General features: G+C 48.3%; 1 protein-coding gene across 1 annotated transcript; it reads right to left on the bottom strand.

Annotated features, from left to right (window-relative positions):
- Positions 1–7,905: 7,905 nt before the first annotated feature.
- LOC118357042 (dnaJ homolog subfamily A member 1-like) lies at positions 7,906–9,228 on the bottom strand. The gene has a single exon (XM_035727883.1). The coding sequence runs from the start codon at positions 9,112–9,114 to the stop codon at positions 7,921–7,923; it is 1,194 nt and encodes a 397-aa protein (XP_035583776.1). The 5' UTR covers positions 9,115–9,228; the 3' UTR covers positions 7,906–7,920.
- Between the last annotated feature and the right edge of the window lie 6,912 nt (positions 9,229–16,140).

Below are 16,140 nucleotides of genomic sequence, written 5' to 3'. Positions count from 1 at the left end.
TATTCTTCCTTCCTCCTCATAGTCCACACTTAGTAGTAAAACATGCTGCATTTATAGCCAAGGTAGTGCACTTCATTTGTGTAAGACTTTAAAACCGGTCCATTAGTTTTATTAGCACTGCCTGCCCAACAATGGGGGGGGGCAGGGACAGGAGGAGATGCTAAAATTCAGCACCTCCGAGTTCCCACCACAGAGCCCATTGTGTCTCTCTGAGCCAGGGCTGCTCAGAGGAGCTCCTGGAAACTAAGCCTCCCCCATGAGGCCTCAGAGCTCCGGAGGGCTTAGGCAACGGTGACCTCTTCCGGCCCCAGACCAGCCTCAAGCCCTCAGGAAAAGAATGCTGTCCATGACCTCCCCTTCCTTCTCCCCCTATCAGCCTTTCTAACTTCCTCTCCCCCCTCCCTTTTCCGTCCCTCCTCCCTGTCCCTGTTTCCTGCCTCCCCAGCTCCAACCTTCTTCCAGCCTTCTAATGAAAAAAGGGAAAAATCTTTAATGCATTGAAAGAAGACCTTACCTTTAATGTTATTGATTCCCCCTCCCCCGCTCCCACCCCTTTTCCTGGCTGTGGGACCTCAGGTGCAGAAAGCCTTGCGTTAATCACCTCAGTTCCCAGCACAGGGTCCCCTGATTAATGTAGCTGTTTGTTTCCTTTTATCCGCTCCACTCCTCCTCACTCTCCTTCCCCCACAGGCTACTATTCTAAGATGTTTAATATACATGCCTTTGTTCGTACGCATTCTTGCAGAATGCATTGTAGAACTGGATGCATATACTTTTTTTTTAAAGATTTATTTATTTATTTATTTGAGAGAGAGAGAGAATGAGAGCTAGAGAGCACGAGAGGGAAGAGGGTCAGAGGGAGAAGCAGACTCCCTGCCGAGCAGGGAGCCCGATGCGGGACTCGATCCCGGGACTCCAGGATCATGACCTGAGCCGAAGGCAGCCGCTTAACCAACTGAGCCACCCAGGCGCCCTGGATGCATATACTTTTTAAACACTTCTGTATTTTGAAATAATTAGGGACTCCCAAAAAGCGACAAAAAATAGTACACAGCATCCTGAAAACACTCCCCCCAACTCCTCCCAATAGTGATGTTGTATAGCTGTACTAAATAGCAAAACCAAAGAAACTGACATTCATATAATATTGTTAAACAGACGACCGACTTTATCATTCAGTTTTCACCAATTTTTATAATGCCCTTATTTGTGTGTGTGTGCATAGCTCTATTTGATCCCATGAATACATTTGTGTAACCACTGCCACAATCAAGACACAGAAATGTTCCAATACCACAAAGGGTCTCCTTCGTGGCACCCTTTCATAGTCACACTCCCCCCCTTTTTGATCCCCAAGCCCTGGCAACCACTAATCTCTTCCCCATCTGTATTGTTTTGTCATTTTGAGAATGTTATATAAATAAAACCTTTTAAGGTCGGCTTTTCTTACTAACCATAATGCCCTTATGATACATACAGGTCGTTTGGGGCTATTACAAATAAAGCTAATACGAGCATTCATGTAAAGGTTTTGTATGAACGTAAGTTTCATTTCTTTGGGATATATGCCCCAAGGCAGCCATTCCTTGTCTTGTGGTAAGAGCATGTTTAGTGTTATAAGAAATCACCACGTTATTTTCCAGAGTACTGTACCATTTTACATTCCCATCGGGAACACAGAAAAGATCCAGTTTCTCTACATCCTTGCCAGCATTTGGTGTTATCACTGTTTTAGTTTTCAGCCACTCTAATAGGTGCTACAGTGACAGCTCATTGTGGTTTTAATTTGCATTTCCCTGATGGCTAATGATGTTGAACATCTTCTCTCTCTCTTTTTTTTTAAGATTGATTTATTTATTTGAGAGAGAGAGAGAGGGAGCTCACGCACACAGAGGGAGAGGGAGAGGAGAAGCAGATTTCCCACTGAGCAGGGAGCCGATGTGGGGTCCTGGGATCATGACCAGAGCCAAAGGCAAATGCTTAACAGACTGAGCCACCCAGGCGCCTCTGAACATCTTTTCATGTGCTTATTTGTACAACATCTGTATCTCTTTTTTTAATAGGTTTTATTTTTTTGAAAAGATTTTATTTATTTATTTGAGAGAGAGAGCGCGCGCGCACAAGCAGGAGGAAGGGCAGAGGGAGAGGGAGAAGCAGGCTCCCCGCTGAGCAGGGAACCCAACTTGGGGCTCCAGGGGCTCGATACCAGGACCCTGGGATCGGGAACTGAACTGAAGACAGATGCTTACCTGACTGAGTCACCCAGGCACCCCAGCACCCGTATCTTTTCTTTGGTGAAATGTCTGTTCATGTCTTTGGCCCATTTCTTGGATTGTTTTGTATATTTAATTTACATAAATGACATCTTGTGATGTACCTCATTCAGTTCTTTTTTTTTAAGATTTTATTTATTTATTTGTCAGAGAGAGAGAGAGAGAGACAGGGAGCGCACAAGCAGGGGGAGCGGCAGGCAGAGGGAGAAGCAGGCTTCCTGCTGAGTAGGGAGCCCGATGCGGGTCTGGATCCCAGGACTCTGAGATCATGACCTGAGTGGAAGGCAGATGCTTAAGGGACTGAGCCACCCAGGCGTCCCTCATTCAGTTTCTTAGTGTTTTATTTCTCAGACCCATCCATGCTGTTCTGGGTACATCTAATCTACTGCTCCTAGCTGCTGCAGAGTGCGCCCCCAGGGTGTGCATCCACATTTTATCTCTCTACTTCCTCAGGAATGGACACCCAAATTGTCTTCAACTCCCCACCCTGGTAAATAAGTCTACAGTGGATGTCTTCTTTCCTCTCTACCTTGTAAGAGTTTTCTTTGAGATTATTCACAGGGTACGACTTGCTCTGGAGTCATAGGCCACCTTCTCTGCAAGCCCACCAGCTGTGGACCCCTGTACCCTCCCAATTCCTGGCATTATCCAGCTGTCTCATTTTAACAATCTAAATGATATAAAGTTATAACATTGTTTTATCTATCTGTCTATTAAGTGGGCTCCACACTGGGGTGTGGAGCCCAACGTGGGGTTTGAACTCATGACCCTGAGATCAAGACCTGAGCCAAAATCAAGAGTCGGATGCTTAACCGACTGAGCCACCCAGGTGCCCCTATAATGTTGTTTTTCGATCAACTTTACTTGGGCGCCTGGGTGGCTCAGTCGGTTAAGCATCGGCCCTCGGCTCAGGTCGTGATCTTGGGTTCCTGGGACTTAGGGTGCTGGGACTGAGCCCTGAGTACTTCTCCCTCTCCCTCTCCCTCTTTCCCCTGCCCCCGCTCATGCTCTCTCTCATTTGCATGCTCTCTCGCTCTCAAATAAATACATAAAATCTTTTAAAAAATTAAAAAGAAATAAACCTTACCAAGGCACAATTTGCATTCAGTAATATTAACACATTTGACACATATGTACTTGTAAACACAATCCAAATAAAAATGTGAGACATTTTCATCACCCCAAAAAATATTCCCTGTGCCCCTTGCTCTCAGTCTCCCCTCCCTGCTTCCTACAGCCACCAATCTGATTTCTATCACTACAGATTACTTCTGCCTCTTCTAGAACTCCATATAGACACAACTGTACAGTATGTAGCCTTTTGTGTCTGGTTGCTTCCACACAGCAAAATATTTCTGAGAGTTGTGTCAACAGTTCATTCTTTTTTATCATTAAATAATATTTATTATACGAACACCAGTTTGTCTCACCTATTGATGAACATCTGGGTTGCTTCCAGTTTGGGAAGTTTGGAGGTCCTATGACTAAACCTGCTAACAACTGTTTTAATGTGTATTCCTCGGATTTCTAATACATCTTAACGTCTCCTATGTTTATTAGCTTTTACATTTCCCCTTGTGTAAATCACCTATTCACATCTTTGCCCATTTTTCCCCATTTCAGTCCCATCTTTTTCTTATTGACTTGCAGAAGTTCTTAGCATACTCTGAATTTAGATATTAGTCCCTTGTCAGCTTTAAAGATTTTATCATTAAGTAATCTCTACGCTGAAGGTTCAGGCTCGAACCCACACCCCTAGATCAGAGTTGCATGCTCCACTGACTGAGCCAGCCAGGCACCCCTCTTATCAGCTTTAGATATCACAAATATATTCTCCCAATCTCGTCATCTGTTAACCTTGTCAATGGAGCCATCCTTGGGCAGAAATCTTTAATTCTCATTAATCAAATTGATGGATCTTTTTGCATTATAATATGTGGTTTTTTAAAAAAGATTTTATTTATTTATTTGAGATAGAGGGAGCACAGAGGCAGAGGGAGAGAGAGAAGCAGACTCCCCACTGAGCAGAGAGCGGGATGTGGGGCTCGATCCCAGGACTCTGGGGTCATGACCTGAGCCGAAGGCAGATGCTTAACCACCTGAGCCAGCCAGGCACCCCTAGTATGTGTTCTTGAAATTTTGTTTAGGAAGTTCATTCCTGGGGCACCTGGCAGGCTTAGTTGGTTGAGTGTCTGACTCTTGGTTTCGGTTCAGGTTGTGATGTCAGGGTCATGGGATCAAGCCCCACATTCGGCTCTGTGCTCAGTGCAATCTGCGGGAGATTATCTCCTTCTCCCTCTCCCTCTGCTCCTCCCTCTGCTCTCTTTCTCTCTTTCAAATAAATAAGTAAAATCTTAAAAAAAAAAAAAGGAAGTTCATTCCTGCCCCAAGGTCACAAAGATATTTTTCAACATTTTACATTATTTTTTTAAAGATTTTATTTATTTATTTGACAGAGAGAGACAGGGAGAGAGGGAACACAAGCAGAGGGAGAGGCAGAGGGAGAAGCAGGCTTCCCGCAGAGCAGGGAGCCCGATGCGGGGCTCCATCCCAGGACCCTGGGATCATGACCTGAGCCGAAGGCAGACGCTTAACGACTGAGCCACCCAGGCGCCCAACATTTTACATTATTAACTTCATAGTTTTCTGGTCACATTTAGGAATTAATCCATATGAAATCCACTTTTCCATGTGATGCTAAGTTTTTTTTTTTTGGATTTATTTATTTATTTGTTTGAGAGAGAGGGAGAGCGTGCGCGTGCGCATGCGCACGGGGTCGAGGGGTAGGGGCAGAGAGACAGGGAAAGGGAGAGGGTAACTCAAGAAGATTCTGCACGGAGAGGAACGGAGCCCGACACATGGCTTGATCCCACAGCCTCGAGATCACGACCTGAGCTGACACTAAGAGTCCAGCACTCGACCGACGGCACCACCCAGGCGCCTGGTGATGCTAAGTTTGGGATTCCATTTTATTTTTCTCCACAAAGTGAACCATTTTTCCCAATACTATATTCCTGTGGGTCTCAGACTTGAGCCTCTGTGAGAATCAGGAGAAGGCTTTGTGAAAGCTGATGGCCAGGCTCCACGCCACTGAGTCAGTAGGTCTGGGGTGGGACCTGAATATCTGCATATCTAATAAGTTCCCAGGTAATCAGCTGATGCCACTGATGCAGGCAGAGAAAGCACACTCCCAGAACAACTGCCTTCAACAATAAACCTTGAACCTCATGGATTTTGTTCCCTAGCTCACTGGTGTCTCCATAATGGCCCATATTCCTTGGCTACGCTCCATCCTACACTCCTCCCCTACCTTCCCCGAGGTCTCCCAGGACCTGGGGCTCCAAGCACACCTTTTATGATCACATCCCGATGCCCCTCCTGAACCACACGGTCTTCCAACCTCTGGTAAAAGCCTTAAGGTTGTCCACCCTCCTGGCCACTCCCCGCCGTAGTCAATGGAGACTTTGGCACATGGCTCCCCATCTTTTTTTCCACCTAAAGCCCTGTCATCGTCTTGGGTGACTTCAGCAACCACATGGAAGACGTGTCCTACATCTGGTTTCTCAGGTCTCCAGGGACCTCCCCTACCCCAACCCAACCCCCACCCCCCTTTTACCATCAATAATGGCTCATCACCAAGATCCCAGACTCAGGCATCTCTCTTCCGGGCCACAATCTCTGTTCCTTCCAACTTTCTGGTTTACCATGTTCCCTCTGACCTTTTTGGGACCTCACCAGCATCTCCACCTTCTCCCCACCCATTAGCCTTTCTTCCCTCCTTCCCGACCCAACTTAGATGCTGTGATTCACCCCTGCAACAACCTTTCCTGAACTCCCCCGCTGACATATTTTCACTGCTGGGCGAAAGCTCTGCATGTGCTCTGGGCTCTACCTTCCCACTACCTCTTCCTGAGCAGTGGCTGGGAGCTTCACTCAGAGGGGAAGGCTCCACTGCAAATTCAGCTCAGCACTTCCCACAGACCCTCCACACTACCTGCTGGCCTACTGGGTTCTCTGCTCACTTCTCGGTGCCCACTGTCTGCAACAACACCTTTCCCTCCTCTCCCAGCTTCCAAAACCCTCCCTTTACTTCACATGCAAAACACGAGTCAACAGAGGGGGGGTCTCCCTTATCTTTTTCCTATTTGCATTGAGAGAGGGAGACCCAGGCCACTTTCACCAACAGGGTGACGGTCTTGGGACAGAGAGCACGTCAAAACCAGTTAGTAAAAACGGTAGCTATTTTAACTGTTCAGGCACAATAAAGCAGTGCTTTTTGACATGAATACAATGGCTATAGGTACAGATACACTTGACAATAACATCCCAAGTCTAAATCTGAGGCCCTTCTTGAATGGGAGACCCGGCTGAAGAGCCCTCCGGGGCCCCTGAGAGGCCGCATCTTCTTCCAACCCATCACCTTTCCCCTCCTGGCCTTTTTTCCATCACAGCAGAGAGCCCCCACCCTGGCAGCACCATTGCCATCATTGGGAAGCTGGCTACACCCGCAGACTATCTCTCTCTTTCTCTGTCTCTCTGTCTGTGTCTACCAGTAAGCTTTAGGGCCAACCTAAGGCTTGAACTCAAGACCCTAAGGTCAAGAGTCGCATGCTGTACCGACAGCCAGCCAGGCGCCGCACCTGCAGACCATTTTTTTTTTTTTTTTAAGATTTTATTTATTTATTTGATAGAGAGAGAGAGACAGCGAGAGCAGGAACACAAGCAGGGGGAGTGGGAGAGGGAGAAGCAGGCTTCCTGCGGAGCAAGGAGCCCGATGTGGGACTCGATCCCAGGACCCTGGGATCATGACCTGAGCCGAAGGCAGACGCTTCACGACTGAGCCACCCAGGCGCCCCCTGCAGACCATTTAAACCTGAGTCTTTGGGGGCAGGCCCTGCATCAGTATTGTTTTAAGCTTCCAGGTGACCCCAGCTGGCAGCAGGGATGGAGAAGCTGCCCTGTAGGAACTTCCCCTCCTCCCGGCGTCCCCTCCCCGGTACTTTGTGTCGCACACCCTCCCTCTTCCCTGCTTTATTCCCAATAGCTTTTAAACATGCTCAAATCTCTCCCACTTAAAAAATAAACTACACACACAAACACACTGGAAGGTTCTCTTCCAGCTTCCAGCTGTACCCAGATTGGTAACTCCTCATTCAACCCTGAGCACTGCTTGAGTGTGTGTATAGATCACAAGGGGGATTCATGTTAAAATGCAGATTTAGGGGCGCCTGGGTGGCTCAGTTGTGAAGCGTCTGCCTTTGGCACAGGTCATGATCCCAGCGTCCTGGGATCCAGTCCCACGTCAGGCTTCCTGCTCCACAGGAAGCCTGCTTCTCCCTCTCCAGCTCCCCCTGCTTGTGTTCCCTCTCTCACTGTCTCTCTCTCTGTCAAATAAATAAATAAAATCTTTATAAAAAATGCAGATTTAGATGTTGCAGGTCTAGGGTGCAAGATTCTTCATTATACTCAGTCTTCAAGCAGCAAAGTTTTTTTTTTGAGCTTTTATATTTGAGTTTATTCTTCATTTAAAACACTACTATAGTTGAATATTAAAACAAAAACAATAGCAAGTAGTGAGCTATGATTATAGTCCTTCACTCATTCACTACTGCATATAAAATGCCAGCAGTGTTTTTCACTGGCCCCATTAAGAGGTCTGACACTGAACACCACCCCTGGGATGATGTTCATCATCCTCATAGGCTTCCCCATTGTAATGGCACCGTCTTTCCTGATTTGGATCAAAGTCCACCAGTTCTACCTGGTCCATTTCATCAGTCTCTTCTAGTTCCTTCCTCTCAGGTAGGAGTTTTTCCAGCAAAGAAAGTTTATCAGGAGAGAGAAAGCCATTCTCAGGAAAGTTTACCTTAAATTCAATGATAAGACGACCCTTCTCATATGGTCTACGATAAATTGGCATGCCTTCATTTAGCACACACTTGATATCTCCATGCTTGACAATTTGACCTGGGTGAGAGGTGATGACGATGGTTCGGTTGTCAAGAGTAGATATTGGCTTTTGAAAGCCACACAGTGCTTCAACCAGCTGTATGTCCATACACACAAAGAGGTCTTCTCCTCGCCGAGTAAAAACAGCGTGGTCCTTCTGATCTAAAACAATGATAATATCTCCTGGTTCCAGTCCTGGTTCTTGGTCTCCTTCACCATGGAATGTTATCTTCTGGCCGTCCTTCATGCCTTTGTCAATATGAACTTCTAGAATCTTCTTCTCTCGAACTATCTTCCTCCCATTGCAGCTTTTACATCTGTCTTTGGGACTGATCCGTTCCCCATGGCCCTGGCACTCCATGCACACAGACTGAATTTGCTGAACCATTCCAGGTCCTATCTGATGAATTCTTATTTGCATTCCAGTACCTCGGCAATTGGGACAACATTCGACTGCTCCTTTCTTACCACCTCGGCCTTCACATTTATCGCAAATCCCATTCTTTTGCAGAGCTAGTTTTCGTGTTGCACCATTATATAAATCTTCTAAGGTGACTGAGAGCTGATGCACAACATTTTTACCTCTCCTTTCTCTCTGCATCCTTCCTCCTCCTCCAAAAAACATATCAAAGATGTCCATGGGGGAGCCAAAACCACCACCAGCTCCACCTTCTTTAATTGCCTGTTCTCCTCCTTTGTCATATAATTCCCTTTTCTTTGCATCAGAGAGTACTTCGTAAGCTTGAGAAATCTGTTTAAACTTCTCTCCTTCATTTGGATTCTTATCAGGGTGGTACTTCAAGGCCAGTTTCCTGTAGGCCTTTTTCAATTCCTCTTGGGTGGCATTGGGTTTGACCCCCAAAACATCATAGTAAGTGGTTTCTTTCACCATTTTCTACAGCCGGTGAGAGGGCCGAGGCCGGTGTGGGGGAGCGGGAAGGGGCGCGTTGCTGGGCGCAGCTCGGGCAGCCGCCGCTGCTCCGCGTCTTACCGAGCGTTCTGGAAAGTTCCCTTCAAGCAGCAAAGTTTTAAACCCCTGCTCAAACCTCTCCTCTGGAAAAACTCCCAGACCTTCTGAAATTACACACACACACACACACACACACACACACACACACACACACACACCCCCCCGCGGCCAGGCACACTCAGCACTGCCTGTCTGTTTCTCCCAGCGCTTCACTTAACCGTATCTGCTATCTGTGCTGGTGATTGGTCCCAGGCTACTCCCCCATGAAATGAGCGTTTCCTGACAGCATGGGATATGTCTATCTGGCTTTGCTTGCGTTGTGTGGCCAGCGCCTCACACCGTGCCTGGCACGTGGCAGGTGCCCTACAATCATCTGTCGGATGAGTGAAGGAATACATTAACCAGTCAATCAAAGGAACAGTATCTGCTCCTGTCCTGATCAGCGGGGGGGCCTCCAATATGGCCTCTCCTCAAGGCTGGTGGGGCTGCCCTGTTTCCCGCATCTTTCCTGCCTCTGGGCCTCCTGTTCTTGAGACCAGGAACAGACAAAATGGTGCAGGAGGTCTGTGGGTGAAAAGTCTGTGCCTCCAGGGGTGATCTACCCGCTGCCCAACCAACTCCACCCCCCAAAACAGGAAAACAGGTGCAACAAATCCTTCTAGTTCCTTGAAAACTGATCTCTTTTTCATTGTTGTTGTTGTTGTTAAGGGCTGTGCAGAAAGGGTTAAAGCATTTACAGAAATGGAGGGACCTCCCTCTGGCCCTCCGAACAACCCTTGAGAGGCTCTGCAAAAGGTCAGATGTTTCCAGAATCTCAACAGACAGCTTGTGTCTGTTTAAAGGGAAGACAACGCGTTCTGGGCCCCCCGCCAGGCTTCGCGGGCAGTTCTTGCCTGGTTCTGCAAGGCACCCAGCCAGAAGCCTGGTCAAAAAGCCTTCCTCCCCCTAGAGATGGCCAGGAGCAGGCCAGAGTTCTCCAAACCCAGCCTGGGTTCCTGCCAGCCTGGAGAAAGCTGCCGTCTGACAAACAGGGCAGATACACCAACTGCTAGGGCCTATGATGCACCAGGAATGATGGGGGCAGGGAGGCAACTTCCTGTGGACATTGAATATTGTCAGTGGGAAGGGACTGTATTCTGACCCTGTGCTTTAGAGAAGAGCAGTGGCCATCATGTCGTGTGGAAAATCCTGGACTGGGAATCAGAAAACCTGTGTTCAAAATCCAGTTCTAGGACGAGCGATGGGATCCTGGACACAGAGTGGGTCTTCTCTGTGTGTCTGTGTCCATCTGTAAAAAGTGGGTACAGGGCATCTGGGTGGCTCAGTCGTTAAGCGTCTGCCTTCGGCTCAGGTCATGATCCCAGGGTCCTGGGATCGAGCCCCGCATCGGGCTCCCTGCTCCGCGGGAAGCCTGCTTCTCCCTCTCCCACTCCCCTTGCTTGTGTTCCCTCTCTCGCTGTGTCTCTCTCTCTCTGTCAAATAAATAAATAAAATCTTTAAAAAAAAAGTGGGTACAAATACCTCTCACCCCTGGTGGCTTGCTGAAGGTCACATATAGTACAAACCAAGGTTTCCTGACTCCTGGCCACTGGCCCCAGGACCCTCTAGAGGTGAGCAGATTACCTTGAGCATTGATCAGTAGTAAAATGTAGCTGAAGACACATTTAAATAAACTTTGGCTTTTATTACTTAATCGTGGTCTTTGTAGAAAAATTAACACATGAAAAATTCATATCCCCATTCCCTAGAGTTAATAGCTGCTAATAATCTGACATTGATCTTTTCATATATTTTCATATAAGTATATACTTTATACTTATATAAGTATATATACGCTTTTTTCAACAATGAGATCATAGGACATATAGACTTTTATATACACATTGCTCTTTTCTATCTAACATTTCATTGGATAATTTACACCCTTTCATGTCCAAATAGTTAGATAAACTGAGCACTCTATAGTTTGTGTAATCCCCTATGGCTAGACATTTAGGCTGTTTTCAGTTTTTTGTTATGAGCAAGAAAAGTCTATCTTTATTCACTTGTTTTATTTTCTCAGGATACATTCCCCTCCATGGGCACTGGAATCAAAAGGTCTCTCTATTTTTTTTCTTTACGTCACCTCTACACTCAACATAGGGCTCAAACTCACGATCCTGACATCAAGAGTCACACACTTCTCTGACTGAGCCAGGCAGGCGGCCCAATGATTATTATATCTTTTTTCTAATTTTTAAAAAAGATTGATTTATTTATTTTAGAGAGAATGAGAGAGAGAGAGAGAGAGCAAGAGCACAGGCAGGGGGCGCAGAGGGAGAGGGAAAAAAAGAATCTCAAGCCGACTCAGCACTGAGCACGGAGCCCGACACGGGGCTTGATCCCAGGACACTGAGATCATGACCTGAACTGAAAACCAAGAGTCGGATGCTTCACTGACTGAGCCACCCAGGGGCCCCCAACAACATATTTGTATATGAAGACTATGTTCCTTTCATTAGAAAGCTGTTCTCCTCAATGAGGCACTCAGCTTTGGGAAGACAAAGGGTGGGAAGGAGCAGAGCCCAGTTCAGTTGACGTGGGGAGGCTGTTTTGCACCTGATCCACTGCTCCATCTCACCGGTCAGCTCTGGCCTGGCTGTAAAGACGCCCCCCTCTCTCAGCCCACAGCACTGCTGGGGCTCTGGGCTACAAGAGAACCTGGTCCAGATATCACCCTAGAAAACTCTGAGAGAGGAATGAGGCTTTGTTTTCCACATTTATCTGTGCACCCCATCTCCAGTCTTCTGAACAACTACCTTGAAGCACTCCTTATTTCTGAGCTAGATACGACTACTTTTGTAAGCTACAAGTGGTTACTAAGGGTTTGATTTACACGATAGCATTTCATTGCTACCTTCGCCCAGGAAGCAGGTACCAAAGAGAAAACAGAGTCTTGGGCAGATCAAGCATCTTATCTCGGGGAACACAGCAGGTAAATAACCTATGGAGGATTCAAACCTAGGTCTAGGGGCGCCTGGGTGGCTCAGTTGACTGAGCGTCTGCCTTTTTGGCTCCGGTCATGATCTCGGGGTCCTGGGATGGAGCCCCACGTTGGGCTCCTTGCTCTGGGCACTCCGGCTCGCTTCTCTTCCTGGTACTCAGGAGGATCCTACTTCCTCACCCTCTGGAAGTTACGTGTAGCCATGTGACTTGCTGTGGCCCGCGAAATGGGAGGAAGGAGGGACAGGTGTCCTTTCAGTGGGAGGTATCTGAGAACCAGTGTGCGGTGCTCACACTTCCTTCCCCTGCAGTGGTGAACCCCGAAGCCTCATGTTGGGACAGTGGCACTTGGCTGATTACGAAGAGCTGAGCTCCTGTGAGCCCTGCCGGGAAGGAAGCGTGGGCAAGAAATAAATCTGTGTTATTTTAAGTCACTGGGATGTTCAGAGGTGTTTGTTACTACAGCATAACCGGGCCTGCTAAGCATAACCTGCAGGTCCTGATGGGAGCGTTTTGTGTCTTTGTCTAAATTTTTCTGGAGTTTTTAATCCTTTTACAATGAGAAGAGATCCACTTATAGTTTTTAAAAGAGATTGTATTTATTTATTTGAGAGAGAGAGAGAGAGAACACGAATGGGGCGGAGGAGCAGGGCGAGAGGGAGAAGCAGACTCCCCTGTTGAGCAGGGAGCCCGACGCGGGACTTGATCCCCAGACCCTGGGATCATGACCTGAGCCGAAGGTGCACGCTCAACGGACTGAGCCACCCAGGAGCCCTGAGATTCATTTATAATTTTTTTAAAAAAAAGTCAAAATACAGGGCGCCCGGGTGGCTCAGTTGGTGAAGCGACTGCCTTCGGCTCAGGTCATGATCCTGGAGCCCCGGGATCGAGTCCCGCATCGGGCTCCCTGCTCAGCGGGGAGTCTGCTTCTCCCCCTCTCCTGCTCTCTATCTCATTCTCTCTCTCAAATAAATAAATAAAATCTTTTAAAAAAAATAAAAAGTCATAATACACATTCACGCAAACGGGAACCTTGTGCCCACACTGCTGTGCAATTTCCCTCTTACTCTTAAAACTGAACCATTTCCTGTCACTTTACGTAGATCTACTTCATTCTTTCTAGTACCCACATGGCACTCTAGTCTCTGGATACACCATAACGGATTATTATAACAGACCACTAACGCCAGACGTGTGAGTCTGTTTCTGCTTCTTCACAAAATACAGGCTCTAAGCTGTAGCTAGACTGTTGTGACATTCAAGGGAAAGGAAGTACTAATATTTCTTCTTTTTTTTTGGTTCGTCTCTGGCAGTTTCCAGCCTGAGCTCAGCACTCAAGAGGGTTGTGCACACCTCCGGGGGATGAATGAATAAGCCGAGCGTGCCCGCACCCTTCCCAGGCTATCCGGCCGAGGAGGCTGGCCGGAGCCCGGGTGTGTGCATGCACGAAGGCCGGGAGCTGGCCCCCGAAGGGCAGGGCAGAAAAGCACGTACTCACAACTCGGGCGAGATGATCCTGATTCATAGGTTCAGGCATATAAGTTAGCGGCGGGGAAACTCCGGGGTTCTGAACGAGTGCTGACTCACGGAGGGCTCAGTTCTCCGTTTTCCTCCAGGGCTGCCCATGTGGGTCTCTTTGTCCCTCTTTTATAGTGTAAATAGTAAAGCCTATTCTGTGGTTCCTGCCCGCACTTCACTGGGATCTTGAGAAAGAGGAGGGCCGCTCACAGAGAGGGCCAAGAGAGGATTATAATGACCGGCCTCATTCATAGGAGATGTCTAGTTAGTCCTTGTTACATGAATATTGGGAATGCCCCCCCCCCCCCCCCGCCAAGTAGAGGGCCCATTAGCGGCTGACCCAGATGCTAGCTAGCTGCATCCCATCCCCCGAGCGATCTGAGAACACGGATCCTGCACAGAATAACTCCTCCCGCTCCTTTATTTCTGTGCACTGGCTTTCTTCAGTTCCTTTTCAAGATGAAAATGGCTTTATTGTTTTCTTTTCCTGATCATAAAGGAAACTCTTGCTCATTATAAAAAAAAAAAAAAAGAATTTCAGACAATTCCGAAAAGCATGGAGACTGAAGATCACCCCGAAGGCCATCCCCAGAGAGGCCACTATTGGCATTTGGAAGTACACCCTTCCAGACGGAATCTCTGTGTGCCTGCACACCCACACGTGCATATATTTATGAAGTTCCCAGGAAGTATAGATTTCTGCTGTCTCTTGGAAGAGCTGCTGTGCGTATTCCATCATATGGGCACAGCCGGGAGCCTCACCTCCTCCCCCTCCCTGGCTGCAAGATGGAGCAGAAGGCCATGGCAAGACTTAATAAGCCCTTAATGAGCTTAATAAAGGCACCTAAAGATGGCGTGATGATTTTGACAATTTACACCGGGAAGAACTCCATCTCCCAGGCAGCTGGAAGCGAATTCACATGCAGATGAGCGTGGTGAGAAGGACACCCTGCTCGGAGTCAGACCGGCTGGTTCTACGGCTGAGTTCTAGACCCGCCTTGGCCACTTTCCTGGCCAGCAGGTCCCTTCACCTGCCAGCCTTACCTGCAGCCGAATGTACGTGAAACTGCCCATAAAGAGGACTGAGCACTAAGTACCCTGTGCGGTTTAGAGGCACTGCTCTGGTTTCAAGGCAGAAGACCAGGAAAGAAACTGGGATTCCCCAGCCATGGAAGAGAGTGAGAATTTTGGAGTCTCCCTTGGTGAGACTTAACACCTGCATCACAAGAGTCCTAGAAGAATCTGGAGCAGAAAAGAATCTCGGAGATTAGAGTACTACCCCAACCCCTGCAGCGATTCAGAATATCTGTCCATCTGGAAGCTAACTAAATGGAAAAATGGGTTTGAAATGTGGATTTTTCTCTTTGAAGACATTCCTATGTGTGGCCTGGAGTCCTGGAAAGAGTTTCTTAAGACTCGAGTTCTAGTCTTTGTCTTGCACCTCGTGACGCATACGACCTGAGGCAAAGCTCCTTAAGCCTCTGGGCACCTCAATTTTCTCATCTACAAAACAGGGCTTCTGATGTTGCCCTACCTGTCTTGCAGGTCGTTGTGACAAGCGGTACCGATGAGGCAGTGCACGTGAAAGTGTTCTGGGAATCTGGAGTGTTTTCGTTCTGGGAATCTGGAGTGTTTTCATACCCGCAAAGCTGCCTTCTCAGTAGCCCAGTGCCCAGAGCAGAGAGGCCTGATGGGGCACAGACACCCAAACCCTTGTTCTGAGGTTGCCCCCCCCAACCCCGCCGGCCTCCCTGGCCTGGGAGAGCTCCAGAGAACACCCGTCTGCCTTGGGCCAGGCACTGCTCTGGGGCTGAGGAGGCCCTGGCAGGAAAGACAGACAGGTCCTCCCCTCGGGGAGATTAGATTCCAGTGGAGAGGCGGACAAGAGAAAGGGAGATAAATCAGAACAAGAAAGTTGGAGAGAGAGGCAAGCGCTCTGAGTGGAAGGAAACAGAATGAGTTTGGTAGAGAGGGCCGAGGCAGGGGCTAGTGGAGAGGGTGACAAAGCCTCGCTAAGAGACAGCAGCTCAGAGCTCAAGCCTGAGCGACAAGGACAGCCCCGTGAACACCTGGGGCACACGGTGTTCCAGTGCAAGGCCGCGGCAAGTGCAAAAGCCCCGAGGCAGCAACAAACTCCTGTCTGAGGACCTCGAAGAGGCTGAAGGCGGCCCGGGAGGGAGGCGGCTGAAGGAGGCGGCCCAGGGCCTGCGGTGGGTTGGAAGCAGTTTGCGTGGTACTAGGATCACCCTGCATTGCGTTTGAAGTTTTGTCTCCTCCAGGCCGTGTTGGGGGCCCCTGGGAATTGTTAGGGCTTGCATGGGTTTTACCCATGACCCAGCCCAACCTTCTGAACATCCATGCCAGAAGAACTGCAGAGAGAAAGGCAGCTTGCCTTGGGTTGCTGCTCCATTCTTGGGCCGGCATTCAAGCACCCTCCTCCCCCGCCTC

The sequence above is a fragment of the Zalophus californianus genome, chromosome 6, assembly GCF_009762305.2.
Source record: "Zalophus californianus isolate mZalCal1 chromosome 6, mZalCal1.pri.v2, whole genome shotgun sequence".
Classification (NCBI taxonomy): Eukaryota; Metazoa; Chordata; class Mammalia; order Carnivora; family Otariidae; genus Zalophus; species Zalophus californianus.
Note: the sequence above shows the minus strand (reverse complement) of the source record. Positions and strands in the feature narration are given on the sequence as shown.